Consider the following 18,030-nt stretch of genomic DNA (forward strand, 5'->3'; position numbering starts at 1 on the left):
ACTGTGCCCAGTGATCATAACCAACAACAATTACTTCAAATTTTGTCCTAAAATACACAGCAGTTTCAAAGCTCCCCAGAACAGAAATCTCAGATATTAATTCCATTGACCTTTTTGGTTTGGGTAATAATACTATGTGGGGATGGGGCAGGGGGAAAGTCCCTTGAACAAGCATGACTTACTCAGTGAGATTGTCCACCCAATGAGAACTGAGAAAGACTGAGGACATGCAGCCACAAATTAAACTGGTACAGAGGTTTATGAAATTAAACTATGAATGCCTTCTTTTAGAGTCCATCTCCTTTTTATTTATTGTTAAAATAGTTGTATCAGTTTTCTTCACTTAGCATATTTTTTATGTGCCCGAGTCCCTAGCTACAAAGCGAGATACACACATTGTTTAGTACATCTGGGTAACTTCTGAAAGTTTTTTGCTTTTTTTTTTTAAATTGCAACATCATAGAATTATGGCCATTCTATAATGTGACCAGGTGCAGGCCAAGCCAAAATAACGACTGAGTTTTACTTCTGACTTTTTTTATTTTTACTTACTTAGAAATATTGAGAATCCTAAATTGCTCCTACCCAGACAGCTTTTTGGTTGTTGAACGGGATCTGTTGTTTCCTGAAACAGCTTTTCTAAGTGTCTGCACACATAATAGTTGAGAAATGTGTGATCGAGTCAACACTGCGTTAATGCAGACAGACATGGGAGCAGAATTAAGTTTACCATTTAGTTTTACAACATCCAGAGTTGTGAGTGCTTAACCACATGACCTCATCACTTTGCTAACAGTTTTTGCAAATAGTTCTATTATACTTATTTGTAACTAGAGACTCTTTCCATACCTATATAAAACTGGCAGAGGCTTTAAACCTCCTTATTGCCATCCAATTCTATAAACAAGAAGTTTTTACAGGTGGCATATATGATTACACTCCCCCAGAAAGTATCCTCAGCACAAATAAGAATTAATTTGGAAATCTGGCAGCTGTTTTCCCCTCTCTTCCATCCATTAAAACTAGCTAGCAAAATTTTCTTTGTAAATAGTTTATCACAGCAGACATTTTTATTACCTACCTATACACAGGTAAAAATTATTTAGGCACCACTCTATTAGAAACCCTAGAATTGCTACAAATGCAAAAAAAAAACAAATGGTAAGTTCAATCAAAGCAAATACTGCATTTTAATAACTCAAATACTTCATAAGGAAAGAGAAAATTCCACTTCCCTGCAGAAACAAAGCAAAGGCATGTGTATATAATTTTGAAGATCACTGAAGCCTAGTTAAGTTTCCTTCTACGAACAGATTTGTCTAGAATAAATAATCAATAGATGACTTTGGAATTCCTTAAAATTAAGCCGTATTTAGAAAAACTCCATATAAATAATACCATCTTACTCTGCTCATCAGCTCTCCATATGCATATGCCCACAACAGTGATGACTGTAAGTGGCTTAGACTACTGATACCCCTCAGAGGGTGAAACTATACATCAACAGAATTAACACCCAAATTAAGAATCACTAGTACTAATTAATGACTATTCCAGGAAGAGCACAGCTAGGCTTTTAGACCTGAAGCACCAAAAGCAGAGCTTTATTTTCTTTCAAGACATGATACAAAACTTGACAATGAAACCAAGTTGGTAAGCGCACACACAGCATGCCTTTACAGCCCATACCACAAACTTTACACAGAATCTGAGATTTTTGTCTGGAAACTGAAAAGATGGTCAAACATCACACATTTGTCAAACAGCAAACCATCCCGCTCATCTGGGAGGAATTCTGTTGGAAGCTTCAATGGAGTACAAAAGAACTAACAAGTGCTGTGAGTTTTTCAAGAAAGCCCTCCTGGAAGCACAAAAACAGTTCGCTCCCTCTAACACCTTTAAAGGCAGGGGAAATAACCATAGGTTTGGGTTGGAAGGGACCTGAAAGATCACCTAGTTCCAATTCCCCCTGCCATGGGCAGGGACACCTTCCACTAGACCAGGTTGCTCAAAGCCCCATGCAACATGGCCTTGAACACTTGCAGGGATGGAGCATCCACAACTTGCATGAGCAACCTGTTCCAGTGTCTCACCACCCTCACACTAAAGAATTTCCTCCTAATGTGTAACGTAAATTCTTCTAGTTCAAAGCCATTACCCCTTGTCCTATTGCTACATCCCTTGTAAAAAGTCCCTCCCCAGCTTTCTTGCAGGCCCCTTTCAGGTAGTGTAAGGCTGCTATAAGGTGTCCCTGGAGCCTTCTCTTCTCCAGGCTGAACAACCTCAACTTTCTCAGCCCGTCTTTGTAGAAGAGGCGTTCCAGCCCCCTCTGATCATCTTCCCAGCCCTCCTCTGGACAAGACTAAGTGGAGGTTCAAGGTGAATATACGAAAAAATTTTTTTACTGTGAGAGTGACAGAGCACTGGAACAGGCTGCCCAGGGAGCTTGTGGAGTCTCCTTCACTGGAGACATTCAAAACCCACCTGGATGCGTTCTTGTGTGATGTGCTCTAGGTGACCCTGCTCTAGCAGGGGGGGTTGGACTAGATGATCTTTCGAGGTCCCTTCCAACCCCTAAGATTCTATGATTCTATGATTCTATGATGATTCTATGAACAACAGACCTCCTTGGCTTAACTGTGAGCTTCTGAGTCTGCTCAAAACCAAAAGAGAAGTGTACCAGACATGGAAAAGTGGCTGAATACCCATTGAGAACTGCAAAGGCATTGTCAGGGTGTGCAGAGAAGCGGTTAGAAAAGCAAAAGCTCAGTTCAAATTGAAATTGGCCAGAGATGTCAAAAACAATAAGAAAAAGTTCTTCAGGTACAAAACATCAAGCAGGAACAGAAGGAAATATTTGCCCATTGATAAACAGGAGGGAGGAATTAGTTATCAACAACACTGAAAAGGCAGAGATTCTAAATACTTTCTTCATCTCTGTCTTTAACAGCACTATTGGGCCCTAGGCCTTGGAAACAAAAATCCAGGTTGATGCAAACACAGACCTGTTGTCAGTAAAGCAAGATTAGGATACGAACTGTTAGAAGGCCCTGAAAATATCCATCCAAGACTGTTAGGAGAGTTGGCTGATGTTGTCACAAGGCTGTTCTCCATAATCTTAGAGAAGCTATGGAGACTAGGGGACATCCCAGAAGACTGGAAGAAGGCTCATGTTGCCCTTACAAAAAGGCCTTAAAGGAGGATCCAAGAAATTACAGGCCCATCAGTCTTACTTTCATCAGGGAAGACAGTGATAGGACAAGGGGTAATGGTTTTAAACTGTGAGAGGGGAGATTTAGGTTAGATATTAGGAAGAAATTCTTCACTATAAGGGTGGTGAGGAACCGGAATGGGTTGCCCAGGGAGATTGTTTGATGCCCCATCCCTGGAGGTTTTTAAGGCCAGGTTGGATGAGGTTTTGTGCAACCTGGTCTAGTGGTAGGGTTCCCCGCTCATGGCAAGGGGGTTGGAACTTTGTGATTTTTGAGGTCTCTTCCAACATTAATGATTCTATGATTCTGTGTTCTACTTCAGTCCCTGGTAAAGTTATGAATGAATCCTCTTGAGGGCTATCACAAGTCAAATTAAGCTCGTGACTGGAAAAAGTCAGCATGTATTCACCCAGGACAAATCACATTTGACAAACCTGAACACCTTCTATGATAAAGTAACCTGCTTGGTTGATGTGGGGTGGACACTGTCTACCCAGATTTCTCCAAGGCTTTCAGCACAGTTCCCTACAGCCTTCTAGATAAACTGATGTGTTATGGCCTAGATAAGTGGTCTGTGCAGTGGGTGGGGAACTGGCTAACAGGTTACAGAGGGTGGTGAGAAAAAACTCTTTTTCAAACTAGCAACCTGAATTCCAAGGCAATATAGATGCTTCTACAGGCTAATGAATATTTTGAACTTGCACAGAAAATAGTCATCTTAGAGAGCATCTACATGGAGCTCAATGCAATAATGAAGAAACGCAGAATTCCAAAGCCACTTTCCATCACAGGCACATTTAATGCTAAAAAATTAACCTCAGAAGAATACAAAGGTCAGCATATTTGCTAATAAATCAATATGCAGTAGGTGATTACTGTGTTGTGGCTAGAATATTGACCAAACTCTGTAGCAAGGTGGCATTTCTGGTTCTGCAACTGATTTTGAGTGTGACCTTCAGCAAATTAGTTAATACCTTTGAAAAGTTTTTAAATCCTTGCCTCAAACACAAGTTCTTAACACTCTGCTCTCACCAGTAAATCAATGCAGAGAAAAGAATGAAACTCCCACCCTTGGACATGCATTTCCAAGCTTGCAAGGCAAAATATCTGTCTATTTGATAAAACAGCTGTCAAACAATTGAGGAAGATGAGAATCTATCCTAGATGTTAATGCACCAAGATCTACTAAAATAATTTCTTCCAAAGTTTTCTGATGATGGAGAAGTTGTCCTTAAATAGTGAGAAGCTATAAGCATATATAGCCTCAGGAATGCTAAGTATTAATAAGTAGTTCAGTTTCCAAGGTCAATATTCTTTTTATCTCAGGATGGCTCACAAAAGTGTAATCAACCAAAAATATCTCAATTTAGATCCCACTTTCATTTGTGCAGCAGTGACAAGCTGTTCCATTGTCTGTGGCTCACAGCGCTTCCAAATTGTGTCACAGATGCAGTTAAAGAAAGATTGACAGATATGTTCTGCCTACAGAATACACATCTTGGGGGAGGACAGAAATCCCCTTACAGGAATTAAAACTAGTATGAAACTTAGGTGTGTTTATGAATCCTGACACTGAAAAAAGTGACTTACTATTGGTCCTAGATCATATTGTGTTATCTGGCTAAACAATATTTTAACTCTTTCAGAGGCTTCAATGTTGGAAACAAAACTATCAAATTTCTCCAGTGAAAATGAACATTTTTATCACATCCCTTTCTTGGATTTGGTGTGAGAGAAAAATGCTAAAGCAGTATCACAACAAACAATTTTATACACTAATAAAGTGCATATTTTCTATTTTTTTTTCCTCCTTTTGGTTATTTCATTTTAGGATGCAAAGGTAAGAGCTTCTACAGTACCCTCGGAACAATGCTCAATATGTCAAACCACTGAGAAAGAGAAACCTGTATTTTATACATGCAAGGAATATGGACAGTTTGGATCACAATATTCTCCAGCAGAGGACATCAAGGTGCAGTTTCCATGAAAAAAAGACTGACAGAGATACTGCACAAAACATGTTTTTCACTTAACTTTTGCAAAAAACTCTCAAAATTATGCAACACTAAACATCTCACTACAAGCTTTAGAAACAAAAAAGAGGCACTTTGGAAGAGCAAATAGGGAAGAAATAGAATTACCCAACATTTTAAAAAATTAACTTGCTTAAAGAATGGCTCCAGACCTCCCCAAGGATGGCTAAAGGCATGATCTTTTCAGCATAATGCTACAGCCATTGGAAATATAAACTAAGAACTGCCCAATTGCTAATTTCACCTAATCTAATAAATACTCATTTAAATTGTTCTCTTAATGTAAGAGACACATGAGGTACATTTCGATATGCAGCCGTCTATAGGAAAAAAAATATTTCTGTAAGAATATGTATCCATGCAGACCTTTCATTGACACACCACCAACAGAATTCATTCTTCACCCCGTCAGGAATGTTGACCTTCACTGTCAGGATCTTCAGATTTTCCCCTCGGTTAATGGCCAGAATCTGAATGCAAACATAAATGGCAGAGACAGATGACACACAAAATATCCAAAAGATAAACTTATCAACATTTGTGTACGCACTTGCTTGACATTCTGTGGCAAATCATGGTGGTGGTACAGTAAATCAGTGCACAAAATACTAGTATGTACAGATAACATCCACAATTTAAACACAGATTAAATCATGTTGTGACATAAATCATACATTTTTCCTGGAGTCTGCAAGCTCAACATCCAAGTTATCTTAAACACACTATAATACAACTCAGCATGAATTTAGTTGGTGGAATAATCTTGTTTAATAATCCAAATTAAAACTCAAGAAATGAACTGAATTGTGATTCCAGTAAGAACTAGATACCAAAAAGTGAAAAAGTTAGTTCTGAGCTTCAGATTTCATTTTGCTTCCTAAGGTCAATTAAAATTTAAAATTAATTATGAATCAGAACTTATGACAAAAAGGAAATTAGCCTAACTTGAAAGATTAATTTTTTATTTATTCACACCAAGCTCATAAATAGCTGAAAATGTTGTAGATACATTCTTCATGTTAGTAATAGCACTTCAGCCTTAAAAGTATATGCACATATTTCTGGCAGAGTCTTGTGTACACAACTGCATAATCATGATATAAAGCTAAATATGGTTGCATGCATGCTATCTGCACACAAAGTTCTATTGGCTCCAATTTCAAAACTAGGATCACAATACAAGTGGTGAATCCTGGAGGATACTGGGGGTACCTACTAATCTAGCCTCACGATAAAGCTGATGAGTGTTGACCTGAAGAAATCCTTATAGTATATATTAAGGTAACTCACTTGTCAAGAGATTCGAGAAACAGAATAACAGAAGCAGCTACAGATAAAAATCATACATTTTCAGATTTCATTTTCCCCTCCAACAAACTTCAAAGTGCAAAAATAATAAAAAAACCTTCTAGAAGTTGACATTCCTATATGACTACGTATGTTGCTGTACGTAGCAGGCCCTAAGCACTGTCACAACAGAGCATTTTGTGCCAATCATGAACTTTAATTCAATCACTAGCTAACTCAGACATGTCACATATGTTAAATACAATGGTTTAAAATGACTTCAGGACATAGTACCAATTTATATTTGTCAGCCTTACTGCTCCTGTGACATACCAGGCCTGACATATCATTGAACAACAAAGCTAATAATAAAGATTGCATGTGAAATATTATAGCATCTGGTACCTTTACTGCCAAAGCAAATGTTTTCATGTAGAGATTAGAAAGACACATTTTAATAAATCAAATGCTTTCATGTTTATTCCGATTTTATTTTTTTTTTCTAAAGAGAGAAAGTTAAATGTCAAGCTAAAAGGGAAACAAAATTATACTCATGACAGAGAATGTATAATAGACATAAAAAGTCATAATTCAGCATACTGTTAGAAGGGTCAATATTTGCATCATATTTTGTTTCCTGGCACTCAATCTGCAGAATGTGTCAGTCACTTGAACTTAAACCAGCTGTATTTCAGTCACTAGTATTTTTTACATTTTTATTCTTAGACAATCTGTCTATCTTGCTCTAAGTGACATGCTTTAAGAGAAGAATCATCACCCAGGAAATGCTCAATTAAGAAAGTAATTACTGAATTTCTCCACCTACGATGATAAATGTGGGTGTGTTATGACTTTTATTTTTAAGTAGCACGTTCAAATACAGCTATTCTAGACACAAAGTAAATTTTCGGTTCTCAAGAAAGACTATTTTCATGCAGGACTAGAACAGACCCAAGTGAAAGGTTAATAAAAACCATATGCATTTTTAAGAGAAAGCAAGAACAATAATTTTATGTATTCACAAGTTTTATCAACTCTCATGCTGGTTATCAGAAAAATACAACATCCTTCACATTGCTCTCCTCTGTGTTCCAGATTTACTTACTCACTGAATAAGGTTTGTATATTTTGCCAAGGACTTTAATTTCCATTTCCTTTTTAAGTATAAAATTGAAAATAGAGCACTTGCCTCAAACATTACACTTTATTCATGAATTCTTTTCCTCCCACCAATTCAGTAATCTCCAAATACAGGAAAGAAACCCCAAGGCATACACAAACACTGAACTGCTTACAATTAGTCAAAAATTCAAATAAACTCTTGAAAGACTTTTTTCCTTAGTTATGACACTGTTGGTATAGCTACCCAACTACATCCTAAGAGTCCAATCAGGTTCTCCTTAGTGCCAAAGGAAGGAACTATGGCTGAACTTCCCAACAGTGAAATGTTCTAGCTGGACATACCCACAGGTATCTCATGTCAAAATCTGGAGTCAGGCTTTTTAAACAAATTAAATTTGTGGGGTTTTTTTCTCATTTCAGATTCAGTACTTTAACTTTTTCAGTCCAACAAGCTGAATCCATCACACACTAGTCCGATTATTTTATGACATGTCTTAAGACACGAGATGACAATACCACACACAGAAAGTAATCCAGAACTACAGCACGGGCAACGACAGGTGAGGAACTGCAGAACCAAGGTGCAGCTTGCTGCACATCAGTTCACCTCATTGTGACACACACTGCAAGCCACCCTCATGGCTATCAATGTTTTGGTCATTAACACTGTTTATTCTCTTACAGGTAACATTATAGCCTATTGCCCATCCCCTTTACTTGCAAGCTAGACTAGGGTTGTACACGGACCTTTAAGATTAATAGCACTTCCATACTTGGGTATTGACCAGTTTCAGTGCAATATTGTATAGAATCCTTTATTTGCTACTCTGCAAAGAGGTGATTTAAAGCTGACTTCTACTTCTGCCTCTAGCTAGATGCATTGAGAAATCTGTCTGTGCACAGTTGACAAAGGAATAGAGGTGGTCTTCATAACAGTGAATTTTGCAGTTCTTCCAACACAGCTATTTAACCTGCGGTCCTCAGGAATTCATAAATCTTAAAAATCCCTCAGCCACTTTAAAAAAAAAAAAAAAAAAAGATAATTTCCTCTCTTGCACACAACCTACACATCTCCCAAAGCACATTCAAGGACACATTTTTAACCAGTGTTTTGAATGCAGAGAAGTATTTCTTCAGAGCCTTAGCCAAAGAAGAAACTTAAGAAACTTCTAGTTATTAGACGGGGTGGTTGTAACCCAAGAAGGTAAGAGGGGAAAGAAAAGGTAATTTGCATCAGCAGGGCAGTAAGCTTAGTTAATATAGAAATTGGAGGTTATGAGAAAAGACTTTAAGAAGTACAAATCTAGGCTTTAACCTTAAGAAAGACATGGCAGATAAAGAAAACGCTTTGCATATTTCATCATCAAAACAGAGAAGCGAGACAAATAAAGGAAGTGGAAAACTAGCAAAGAACCAAAATTCAAAACAAATTAGAAGCTACAGTATTTTTACAAAAAATGGAACTCTGCAAACCGCATATTGGAGGTGATCATAAAGTGCATTTTTTTTTTTCCTTGACTAGTACAAAAGAGCCCTGACATTCTTTGTGCCCTGAATCCTCAGGGAAGTACAAACAGCTCAGATTTTTGAAATTCATAATAAAGAAATGTTCAATGAGTTAGGATAAGAAGTAGCACTAATGCACAGATGAAAGACAACACATGAGAATGCAAAAAACACCCTGTGATTATAACACTACCAGCTGCAACAAGAGTAGTTATTACTTCACAGGGGAACCAAAATGGGAAAATAGAGGCATTAAGGTTACTGACAGACACTAGGAGAAATAAACCAAAACAGATCAAGTTATTCTTAACATCAAACAGGGAGACTGAATACACTTTCTGGATAATAAACAGTGCAGCCACATGCACAGAATGCTGACCAAGTTTGGGAAATCAGGTTTCTAACCCTGGCTTTATCCAAGCAAAAAGCTTTCCTTATGTAAAACATGAAAAAAAAAAAAAAAAAAAGAGAGATGCCTCGAACAAGTGGTAAATGATACCATCAGCCCAGAAAACACTTCTACACCCAATACATATCTCAATGCATATCCTCAGTATTCACCACACTCAGTTCAGGAAAAACTAAACAGTCTTTGATAGCCAAAGTACTCTTTCAACAGTAAAGAACCCAAACAAAAAAATCCATAGAGCACAACACTTAATCTTCTGAAGAATCTACAAATCTTTTTGATATGTCACCACAGTAGTCATAGATTGCCCTATTGACTTTTCCAGATTCTCTAGGGGCAAGTTTTCACCAAATAATTACTGATACAAATACAGTAAATGTTCATATTTAGTACAAAGAGAACAATTACTAGCACCTCTTTAAAAAATCTACAGAAGGACTGTCTACTAAAATCACTTACAGTAATTTTGTCTTTCACTTAACACCATCCATACTGGGAGGTGGGGGGCATGGTTTAAAATTCGCCCATACACATAGTGAAATTTTTTTGTAATAAACTAAATTTCAGCACATGCAATAGAAGCATTTATTAATTCAAATCCTCACACTGATTTAAAATAGGAAGCAGAGAGAAAGGGATAGCATATCATAGACATAAAAGGAAAAGCATTCTGCTCTAAAACAATGAAGTCTTCTAAAGGAAAAGGACATTTCTGGTTGGAAAGATGGTCCAAACAGATGGTCTTTTTTGTGTGTGTTTCGTTTAGTTTTTGGGTTTTGTTTTGAAAGCTAGGTAATTGTGACCAAAACAAGAGACAATTCACTTGGTGATTAGTAATGAATAAGGGCAAAGTTCTTGACAGTTGCATTGAGTGCACAACATTTCAGTCTTTGAAGAGGGGCAGCACAGCTACCAAGTCATCAGCTTCTCATCATCAAGTAAGTTTGCTTTGTCCCTCATTTCTTTTTCTACTCATGTCCCTCTACTCTTTTTCTAACCAAAGATACTCTGCAGAAGGGAATACTGATGACTTGCAAAACCAACTCATTTTTGGGGTAGTGCATGAGACCTTCCACTGAGCCTTTCTATTTTGATTATTCAGCTTTTACCTGAAGTTGCTGCTGAGAAGAGCTGCTTTTTTAGGTCACCTTTAATTTCAATTTTCTGGATCCTTCCCTGATCCTTTGCACCAGTTTCACAAAACTGGTTTTGTGTCAAATGGCTCAGAGCACTCTGACTCATTGCTGCAGCAAACATCCAAAAGAAATAATAAATTTATCCCAGTTTGCTTCAAATGCACTCCAACCAAGCAGCTTCCTCTACTATGCAATGCTCCATTTTTAGACTGGAGACCATGTATTATCATTTAGCCTTTATCCCCTTATCCCCTTCATGGTAACACTTCCCATGCACTTGTCACCCAAGGAAGGGAGGAAGGGCATGACACACGCTGAAAATAAAATCACACCAGTATTGTTATCTCTGATTTTAAGTATTTGTTTAAAGATAATTCATTAGACAGCAGACATAGTGAATAAGCAATCCTCTGTTCAGTTTCTAAGAGATTAACAGCTTACTCTTGCATTTCAAGAAAAGGTCTATTACCTTTGATAACTGAAAAGCAAAATCACGTACTTTTAGAATCAGTCTTAAGCAAGAAAATTCAAAAGTGAAGCCATCTTTGCTATGATTAAAATCCTAAGAAAAATATAAAAAATTGTAGGTGTACCTGATGATGCTGAATGTTCTTTATATTACATGAAAACTCATGGTACAGTTGGAATTTATCAATATCTTTTTCATTTCCACTTTTGGATGACACTTTTGCCAAGGCTGACTGGATACAAATGTACCTTTGCTGACATCTGAATAAAGAAAAAAGTTAATAAGGCATCTTAGCATAAAGGATGTAACAAGTCATTAGTGCTTGTATTAAACATAAAAGAACTTGGGGTTCTGTTCAATTACAAGTTACATTAACTCTGATTACCTGCAGAACCATATTACATTTCTTAATGCTGAGACTGAAATAACATACTGACTGGAACATACTAAGAGAAGATATTCAAGCAGGCCCTTCTCCTGAGGGAATAGATACTCAAAAGCCACCACCTGCATTTCAGTTTGGTCAGTTATTGGTTCAACTTCACACAACAAATTTTGGGAAGTTGAAAAAAAATTGTAGCAGTTATCTATTTTATGGAAATGCAAAATCTTTCTTGAATCTACTCAGCTTCAGAATTGATTTCTTGCTTTGAGCACTTGACACCCTAAAACTTTTCATTATATTTAGGAGTAACAGAGATCCCAAACATACAGCTTTCTGAATACTCCTCATTATTATTATACATACATCCTGTTGATCTAAAGCGTGTTGTATCTTTAGAGCACAGCATATTCAATTAAGGAGCTTCTAGTTGTCACAAGAATGAAAGTGACACTCTGGTAGTGACAGCACTTCCCTTTATAAAACAGCCTCATCCTTGAAATTTTCACATTGCTATGCTCTAGCCTTTTGATGGACTTGGCCTTTACTCACAACAAACAGCAAATAAGAGTCAAATAAACAGAACTGAGCAGATTCAAACTAACACCACATGCTCCAAAGAAGGTATCTGTTCTTTGATAACCCTGTTCTGACCCAGATGGTACACAGCAGAAGAAAAAATAAATAACAAACACCTATTACTCTGTGACGTCAATTCCCTAGACACAACAAATCACTTTGAAGTCATTATTGAAGGGAAGAAAAGTTAGTCAGCTAACACAATCAAAGGATCAGTAATTCCTGCTTTAAGAACAGTCACATTCTTCTGCCTGATTGAATTCCAAGGCCAAAATCAATCATCACTGCATGCTAATCACACTGACAGGTGTCAAGCAGCAAATATTGGAGCAACAATAAATATCAAATATTTTAGCAGATACACCTCTGGAAAGTCATAGGTAGATGGAAGTGCAAGGAGAGAAAAGTTTCCCTTACAGATCACAAACTGCAAGGCAGATATGCTCTGCACGAACAGTCTTTGGAAATGAAAGTGTCACGCCATATTCACTGGAGATTTCTCCTCCAATGATAGCCAGACAGGCAGAAAGGCTAAAGAACCTCTCCTGCACAAATGAAGAGATGGACCTAATGCAATCTCACAGTAACACTGCTTTCACATAATTAAAAAAATTAATTACTGCACTGGGTTTGTGTGGTGAGATTTTGGTAGCAGGAGGGCTACAGGGATGGCTTCTGTGAGAAGCTGCTAGAAGCTTCCCCCATGTCCAATATAGCCAATGCCAGCCAGCTCCAAGACAGACCCCACTGCTGGCACCTCTGTGGTAATATATTTAAGACAGGGGAAAAGTTTCTGCACAACAGCAACTGCAGGCAAAGAGGAATAAGACAACTCTGCAGACACTATAGTCAGTGAAGAAGGAGGGGGAGGAGGAGCTACAGGTGCTGGAGCAGAGATTCCCCTCCAGCCCATGGTGAAGATCATGGTGAGGCAGGCTGTCAAAGACTTGTGACTCCATGTGGGACCCACAATGAAGCAGTCTGTTCCTGAAGGACTGCAGCCCGTGAAAATTAACCACACTGGAGCAGTTAATGAACTGCAGCACATGGGAAGGACTCGTGTTGGAGGAGTTCATGGAAGACCATTTCCCACAGGAGGTACCCTGTCTAGGGTCTAGGGGAAGAGTGCAATGAGAAAGGAGCAGCTAGGGAGGAGCAGTGACAGAACAGCTTTGGTGGGCACCCAGCCTCCAGCCAGGGTCAACCCACCACAATTACATATGTGCACACCAGGAGAATGAAGCTTACCAAGCAATCAGGAAAAATTGGAAAATAAATAAAAAAAATAATAATAAAAAAAAATCAAACTTACAGTTTCCTGATAAAATCCAGTGTATCTTTATCTTTAGCAAAGATGTCAGCTAAAATATGCTGTACTCCTGCCTCTACTTCCTGGATAGTCGAAAGTCCTTAGAAGAAAAAAACAGATAATTATTTAAAAAACTAACATGAAAAATTACTTTACACAACTGCACAAGCACTAATAAAATATATACAAGCTGAAAGAAAACTGATGCAAGATACCCAACTGATTTGCAGAGGTTTCAATGAAGCATCTTAGTTTATTAGAATTTTAACTAAGCTTCCTTTCCAAAACTTACGAAACAATTTTAGTGAGCCTAAAGTAACCAATGCAGTATCATAAATCAGAATGTCATTAAAATGAGTGAAAAGTAGTAATTTTGTTATTTTTATGCTAACACATCTTGACATTTGCAATGCAAATTAATAATTTACAACAGTAAAACTGGATATTCAAGTATAATTTTTGAGATTGTAACAAAACAAACAATTGCAGCACAAATTTACATGCTTTGCTACTGATCTAGAATCTGCCTAAAATCTTTGCAGGCATTCCTGTACTTTCTTTGTGTAACAAGTATTCTAGAGATCTGATAGCAGAATCATTCAACTTCCCAATACACAGAGCCATCTCGCACTTGAAATACCAGAAAAGTGGCACAGTGTGGTTCTCAGCACAGTGGTCAAGCTGGACCAGAAGCAGAAGGTAATGAAATAAATCAGACATTCTTTGTTTCAAAATCAATATATTTAACCCTGCTTCTAGCAATGGTCAGAAACAAATGCTTCAGAGAGAGCAAGAACCCCATATTGGGCTGATGCAGGATTAAGTGTCTCCTTCAATACACATTATTTTTTACTCTGCTCTCTGACAGACTATCAATACCTTAAAAGGGCTCTATTAACACCATTTAGAAATACCTGCATAGCTCTAATAACTAATATTTTTGTTGAATCCAGAACCCTGTTCTGGACTATAGAGTTACACACTATTAAAAAAAATCTTGACCTTTTTAAAAAAGAAGAAACTAAACTTTCTTGCCAAAAAGAAAAACAAGAGTGTGAGAAAAAGGATATGTCATTAAATGGCTGAACTGATCAGAAGTTGTGGAATTTGGCTCTTTACATTTATGAGTTAGCATTTGGTATGGTGCAACATCAGAATACAGAACTAAGAAAATTATAAAATATGCATTATATTGAATATGAATTATTACAAGGCACAAAAGTACCAGAAGTACACATGGCAACATTATTCTAGGTCTGGCAGAGAATTTGAATGAGAAAGAACAGACCAAAACCAGTAAGGATTAAAGAAATAATAATAAAAAAATCTTTTTCAACCAGCACCACTCACACAGGCATTAACTGTGTCCATTGCAAAAAGAGCACATGCTTGTTTAATTAAGTATTGGACCACGGATATAACTAAAAGGATGAACAAAGTTTTCTGCTGATCCTTCTTCTATAACTTTCAAATATCTGGCTTTGAAAAATGAACTGCTCTTTTTATTTCAGTTTATTTTTAGAATAGGTTTAAAAACACTGAGAATTTAAAATAACTGAATATTAAGATTTGATGAAAACTTTCCTGCACAGTTACTGGCGCATGCTTTTAATAGAAGTTCACTCTGATCTCAAACCGTATATAGGTTGTCAACTAGCTTCCAAGTTTATAAAGTGACCCATTTCATATATGTATGTAGTTTCTGATTATATAAACCTAAGCAATGGTATTTTTAACTCAAAATTGAAAATAGGTGTACAGATTCAAAAAACTGAGGTGTTTATGCTGCAGCAAATAGCACTCCATTCTGAATGCACCTTAAATAATTTATTTGAACTTCCACCATGAAGATTTTGGTTTGGCTGTTTAGACTGCCAGAATAGTCAGACACATGGTTGCAGTGTAGTGCTGGATGAAATAAAAACATATGCTGTAATTTAAACAGAGCATTTAGTAACTGCTTTTCAATGCAAAGTTAGGATTATTTTATAAACAATATTTAAATAAAATAAAGGAACAGAAGAGGGAAGAGTAAGAGTCAGCTTCACCAGTAGGTTCAGCACTTTTACATTAAAATTCAAAAAATAAATTTTGGGGCAGGGAAGAAGAAAAGCACTTTTCTATTTTAACACTATACAGAAGGTTGCAGGAATTTTAGTCTTTTGTTGTCAGAGATTGCCCCCTACAGATTCACCCATAACTGCACTCACAAAGAAATACAATTGTTTAAGTTCCTACTCAAATTTCAGACATTACATCTTCTGCAACACCTACTGTGATTCAACAGCAAGAACTCTTCCACTCGCCCCCAGTCACCAAGTCCAGTTTTTGTTAAGATACTCTTCGATGGGTGACATTACTTCAGTAAAAACTATGAGCATAAGCCCCTTGAACAACTGGTGTTCAGTAAACAATTCAAGTAAGAGTAGAACCATGGAGAGGTCTCTGGTGCACAGTGCAGTTCCCTTTCTATCAGTAAAAACAGATGTCAACATCTCCAGACTTCTGTGTTTCATATACCAGAATTATTACTATTTACAATACAAAAAGACAGGAAAGGTTGGAAAACCATGGCATTAAATATAAACTTTTACCACACGTTGCTGAAAGAACAGTTGAATTTTAAATAGTTGTGTAACTTCCAGCAACATTAGGACAATTAAATTAAGTCCCCTTTTAAAATATATTCAAACATTTAGGACATTACTGCTCATAGAAGAACAGCACCTACCTTTGGTGTTGGGTCTAATGTAAGAAAAGAGATTGAGTTCCATAGGATTCTGCAGGAGGGAGAGTGCAGCAGGTTCTAAACCCAGTTGCTTGGCCCTCTGGGCTTTGGTGCCTTTACTCCCAGTTTTATAAGGTGCAGACTTAAAATAAACAAAACCACAGTTACTAAAAGGCAAGTAAATATTTCAGTCATGCTATGTACTCTGCATTCTGCACTATTTAGTTATGCAAGATTACATATAAGCTAAGGATGTTCTGAAAATGCCTTGTGTACTGACCACATGGTCCAATTCTTCCAAAGTTCTGCAGTTTAATAATGCTGTTAAAAGGCATCCAGACAACTTTCCTTCTTTCTTCAATTTTTGTATCATTGTATGTGTCTTCTTTGCAACAGTACTAAAATACAAGAGATTGATATTAACAGTCACAATTCATGGTGGATTAAAAAGGCTATTCATTGTGACCTTGTTCAGAAGCTGAAGCTCTCAAACCCCTCAAGATTGTATCTCATGTTAATCCTCAACAAAACAAGTATGATAATCCAAAGGAGTTTCTACTTATTAACCTCTTTCTCCAATTAGTTCAAAACTGTATTAAAGTACCTTGTGGTAGCTTTAAGAAAAATCACAAACCACTGATAGCTATTACTGCTATATAAATTTTCGCAAGATTACCAGCCTGGAAGCCAAATAAAAAGGCCAAATAAAAATCCACGTCCATGAGCACTTACAGCTGTAATACATATCAAGATAGGTCTGCAGTATCAAGTACAAACTACCAGTTTTTAAACTCTTAGACCTTCAATAAAATACCTGTCAGTAACTGCAGGCAGCAAAGTTACTTTGTTATGATTTAAGTTACTTTTTCAGACAAGAACTCTCTCGGGACACCTTCCCTTTTTGGGAATAAACTCCTTTTAGGGAATAGCAAGAAGTACAAGGAGAAAGCCACCATGTTGACAGAAGAGCTGGCAAGACTGTTCCCTTGCCATCTCAAAAACAAGAAGGAATGAGAGTAGTCTCATCCACCTCCACAGTATGCTTTGCTGATAATTTTTTCACTACAGTGGTCTAGGATAGTTTTGCCTGCCCTGCTGGTACACTGTGACCTCAAGTAGTGCTCTTCACTAAAGGTGTTGCTGCTTCAAGAAGGGAGCAAAGGGACTCAGTGATTCTTTTTCAAAGGATGCAGCTTACATCTAATCAGGCTACATATCTCTAGAACCTATAAACTACTCTTCTAGTAAGAGCTTTTTCTCTGCAGCTTTAGTTTTCTCTTTAGCAATTAATAATGCTAGATATTTTTTTTTTTAATTGTAAGGGAAAAAAAAGTGCATAATTACCTCAGTTTAAAACTTTCTTCTTCAGGAGTTCTTTTATAATTGATGTATGTTGTTACCTCCCTCCCTCCCAGATAGTTCCCTGTATTAACTTTCTTACCGTAGCTCTTCCAATGTTTGCTGCACTTCTCGCAAGGCATCAGCCTCCAAATTATTGATGAGCTCTTTTCGATATCGAGCAATAAAAGGAATTGTGTTTTCTTCTTGAAAGAGGCGAATTAAGTTTGCACATACCCATGGTTCAACGTTTGTAATTTCTGACAAGGCCTGTAAGAGGCAAAAAACACAGCACATTGAAGAGAGGTGACAGATTGGTTTGAACAGCCTCTCAAAGTTTAAGCCACCCCAGAATATTATGGTGGATGCCAGATTTCCCATGAATGCAGCCACCACACTAAATATTTCAGAAATACAAGCAGCAAACAATGTTTCCAGAGACTAGTAACTACAGAAAAAAAAAAATGCAAGGAGTGCCTCTTGGGAACAAAAAAAGCCATCCAAAAATCAGAAAGACAAC

At 37.2% G+C, this 18,030-nt stretch overlaps 1 protein-coding gene across 9 annotated transcripts in view; it reads right to left on the reverse strand.

Annotated features, from left to right (window-relative positions):
• SRBD1 (S1 RNA binding domain 1) overlaps nt 1–18,030 on the reverse strand; it is a 128,459-nt gene that overhangs the window by 99,983 nt on the left and 10,446 nt on the right. For all 9 annotated transcript variants that reach the window (XM_051613072.1, XM_051613077.1, XM_051613078.1 and 6 more), the window contains 6 exons: nt 17,614–17,780; nt 16,453–16,570; nt 16,176–16,314; nt 13,448–13,544; nt 11,299–11,434; nt 5,612–5,715 (listed from right to left, as the gene is read on the reverse strand). In XM_051613072.1, coding sequence (XP_051469032.1) covers nt 5,612–5,715; nt 11,299–11,434; nt 13,448–13,544; nt 16,176–16,314; nt 16,453–16,570; nt 17,614–17,780 — 761 coding nt within the window. The remainder of the gene's footprint in view (nt 1–5,611; nt 5,716–11,298; nt 11,435–13,447; nt 13,545–16,175; nt 16,315–16,452; nt 16,571–17,613; nt 17,781–18,030) is intronic.

This window comes from Apus apus, chromosome 3 (assembly GCF_020740795.1).
Source record: "Apus apus isolate bApuApu2 chromosome 3, bApuApu2.pri.cur, whole genome shotgun sequence".
Classification (NCBI taxonomy): Eukaryota; Metazoa; Chordata; class Aves; order Apodiformes; family Apodidae; genus Apus; species Apus apus.